The sequence below is a fragment of the Sinocyclocheilus anshuiensis genome, unplaced genomic scaffold, assembly GCF_001515605.1.
Source record: "Sinocyclocheilus anshuiensis isolate Anshui unplaced genomic scaffold, SAMN03320099.WGS_v1.1 scaffold1299, whole genome shotgun sequence".
In the NCBI taxonomy this organism is placed as follows: Eukaryota; Metazoa; Chordata; class Actinopteri; order Cypriniformes; family Cyprinidae; genus Sinocyclocheilus; species Sinocyclocheilus anshuiensis.
In genome coordinates, this window is record NW_015538011.1 from 617,827 (window position 1) to 621,598 (window position 3,772).

At 37.1% G+C, this 3,772-nt stretch overlaps 1 protein-coding gene across 1 annotated transcript in view; it reads right to left on the reverse strand.

Annotated features, from left to right (window-relative positions):
* The window catches only part of xrn1 (5'-3' exoribonuclease 1), a 31,475-nt gene that overhangs the window by 10,509 nt on the left and 17,194 nt on the right, over nt 1–3,772 (reverse strand). The window contains exons 34-40 of the mRNA XM_016472729.1: nt 3,553–3,642; nt 3,224–3,301; nt 2,188–2,319; nt 1,945–2,077; nt 1,644–1,804; nt 755–868; nt 470–569 (exon numbers count right to left, since the gene is read on the reverse strand). Of these exons, the coding sequence (XP_016328215.1) occupies nt 470–569; nt 755–868; nt 1,644–1,804; nt 1,945–2,077; nt 2,188–2,319; nt 3,224–3,301; nt 3,553–3,642 (808 nt within the window). The remainder of the gene's footprint in view (nt 1–469; nt 570–754; nt 869–1,643; nt 1,805–1,944; nt 2,078–2,187; nt 2,320–3,223; nt 3,302–3,552; nt 3,643–3,772) is intronic.

Sequence of the window (3,772 nt, forward strand, 5' to 3'; positions counted from 1 at the left end):
CATTTCTCCGATCACAAATGCAGACATGGTTTTATGTTTACGCAGCGCGATACGCAACTCAATGCCTAAAAAGACAGTATAAGTCATTATAATCAGTAATTATGTCCCCACTGGATGCAACAAATGCCTCGTTTGTAATGGGTTTTATTGGTTTTGTCTCGTCATGGCGGGACACAGCATCACAGTATGGTAAGGGGCGTAACATTTCCGGGCCAATCACAACGCATTGGATAGCTGGCCAATCAGCATACACCTCGCTTTTCAGACCGATGAGCTTTATAAAAATCGATGCGTTTCAGAAAGGCGGGGCATAGAGGAACAACATTAATGTACATTATGTGGAAAATAATGTGTTTTTTGAACCTTAAACCGCATTAACACATTGCATTACACCAAATACACAAAATAATGTTCTTTTTAGCAACGTCATATGACCCCTTTAACAGAAAACAGACAATATGACTCAGACCTGCTGGCTGACCAAACATGGAGGGATGAGGCGCAAATGGCCTCATCTGCTGGACTCCAGGGAATATGGGAGGAGGGAGTGGCAATGAACCCAGTGAGTTCTGCAAAAGACAAGATGATTTCATTTGGCAGTGAACAAGGACTTAACACATACTAAAATAATTGCAGACTCTACTATTTTCCATTAAGGCACATAATTCATTATATCATGAGAAAAGTCATGTAGTATTATCATATATTGACTATTTTTTTTAACACAAATTGATCATTTCTGCACTGGAGTTACCAATCTTTGAAGGGCAAAGAGAGCAGCTTTCTCTTTAGCTTCAGTTTCAGACTGACACTGAGGACCGTGAACCAGCAGGCCATTAGACAACTTCACCTGACACACTGTCAGACTCTGTCAGAAAAAGAGAAAACAAGATGGAAAGAAGAGGCGGAAAACATTAGGTCTCATTCACTGAACTACATACAAATGTGTGCTTGAAATCTGTGAATTAACTTCCAATATTCATCAATACCTTATGCCCAAAATTCTAAATACATTTTATGTATTCTAAATAATTTTTTTTTTTAAATAAATGTAGGAACCGACACACTGGCAGCATGCAAATGTATGTGTCATTCTAAACATACGCATTAACTGCTGTTCATTCAAATTAAAATGTTTATTGCACCAAATTTTCACACCAAACACTGGTCTAGGAGTGAACAGGCTTTTAGACAGAAATTTTTGTCAGATGTTTGCGTACAGATACGAATAATCCACACAATTATTAGTGAATCAAACCCATTGTTTTATGTCAATTATGACAATATATGGCTTGGCTATTGAGCATTTATTATTCTTCCTCCAACTTTCTGGTTAGAGTTGTTGTAAAGATCTAACCAAATCAAATTAAAAATATAATTGATTTATGATTGGCTTGCCTTTTTTACATATCTATTTTTTGGATGGATTATGGATGTTCTTTTCTTTCTTATGCTATCTGTAGGCAGCACACTTTACAAATTATTTACATTGCATATTACTAAATAACTATATTTTAGTTTAATCTCATTTGTTGCCCTTCAGTTGTGGGCATTTTAATGAGCTCCTGTGCATTTACTGTCTACTAAAATCCACAATATTCCAGATTACACAGATGTGGTTGGGGTTTGTGAGATGGACCAACCTGTCTGTTGTAGAGGAAGGCAAATTCTGGAGGTCCCATCCCAAGCCCCATGCATACTCGCCCGAGTTCAGTGGCCATGCTGAGCAGGAGGGGTGGCTGGCCAGCCAGAGGAGGAGGAGCCGCTGCTGGCACATCAGTCTGAGGAGTATTTATCCGAGCAGCTGAGAGACAGACAACACCTATAATTATTCACTGTGCACATCTCAGGTTTGAGAATTAATCATCTAGCCAACAAAGTAAAGTTCCACAGCCTAAAATCTGACAAGACTGATTCTGGTTCTGATTTGACACATTGCAGTACCTAGTTTTTTGCTGGAGCGTCTCTTGCTCTGCTGTTGAACACTGGGGTTTGCTGAATCCTGGCCACCAGTGCAATTAGCGGCACTTGGTCCAGAGTCAATCTTCAACATTTCTTTCAATACCAGAGTTCCCTTCTACTCAAAGACAAAAAAAAACAAATACTTGAAACATTCAAAAGACATTTAAATAACCATACTTTTTCCACTCTTTTGTGCTGTGGATTCGGGAACCATGGATTACACACCATGGCAAAGGACTGTGGGGAAAGAGGCTCTCCTGATTGGTTCTTGGGCTCTGTAGGTGGATGATTCTGGACATGCTCAGAATCCTTTGAGATCTTCAGATTGGCTATAAGCTCCTCAAATTCTGTAGATGCCTGTAAACAAATCAATAAATACTGTAAATAAAAACAATATTATACTAATTATAGAAAAATCTGGCAATTATTATTTTTAGGTAATGATTTATATTCAGAAATCATTGCACATGACTCATGAGCAATAGTGAAAAGTGGAATATTTATTTTAGATGTTTATTTATTGTAAATTGGCACCGGCATATCAATCTACCTTCCGACTTGCAGTGATCTGCATAGTCACGCAGTTAGTTTTATTTAGATATGAGTTGAATAGGAAGCCAAGAATGGATAATGGTTGTCCTGGCGGCTGTTTGTTCGGGTTTATTTGTAGCTTTTATCTTTCCAAAATACTGGTTGATATACAAGATGTTTTCAAGCAAATATACAAGGTCCTTAAAGGTATAGATCATCCAAAAAATGAAAAATCTGCCAGAATTTCCTCACCCTTAAAGGGATAGTTTACCTTCAGTTGTTGGTCACCATTGACTTCCATAATATGGAAAAAAAAAAACACTATAATGCAAGACAAGGGGGACCAGCAACTGAAGGTGAACTATCCCTTTAAGTTGTTCCAAACATGTATGAGTTTCTTTTATCTGTTAAATCTGTCTTTTGTGTTCTGCAAAGTAAGTAATAGGTTTGGAACAACTTGAAGTTGAGGGTGAGAAATGATGACAGAATTTTATTTTCAATGTCATTCCAAACCTATATGACTTTTTTCTGCAGACCACAAAAGTAGATATTTTGAAGAACGTTGGAATGAAAAAACCCTCAGACATTTTTCAAATCATCTTATTTTGTGTTCCACAGAAGAAAGAAAGAAAGTCATTCAGTTTTGGAATGACATAAGGAACAGTAAATTAGGACAATTTTCATTTTTGGGTAAACCATCCCTTTAACATTCCACACACAAACCACAAACCTTATTTGAAGGCCCTTGTACGAAAGCCATATTCACATCCTCATTTCTCTTCAGAAGTCTAATATTGCCACCTGAGGCCTGCAAAATCAATAAACACTTATTAAAGGGGTCCTATTATGCTTTTTCACTTTTTCAACTTTAGTTAGTCTGTAATTAGTATAACATAAAAGAGAAAGCTAATAAAGAAAACCTGATATTAGAATATAAGCTACTGTATAAATGTAAAATGTAAAAGGTAATTTTATTGTATAACTAGTGACAGTGATAAAATGCTGGGGCTTGACAGCTGAATTATACAGTGCGGTGGTGTATGAAATATGAAAACATACAAGTTTGCTAGATGGGTCGTTGCCTTTGCTTTGTTTACTTTGTCCCTCCAGCTGGTGCTGATGTGGCATCAGTCCACTGCTTCTCCCAGCCTGTCAAAAACAACACCAGGTAAACATCATATGTGACCCTGGACCACAAAACCAGGGTATATTTGTAGCAATAGCCAAAAATACATTATATGGGTCAAAATTATTGATTTTTCTTTTATGCCAAAAATCA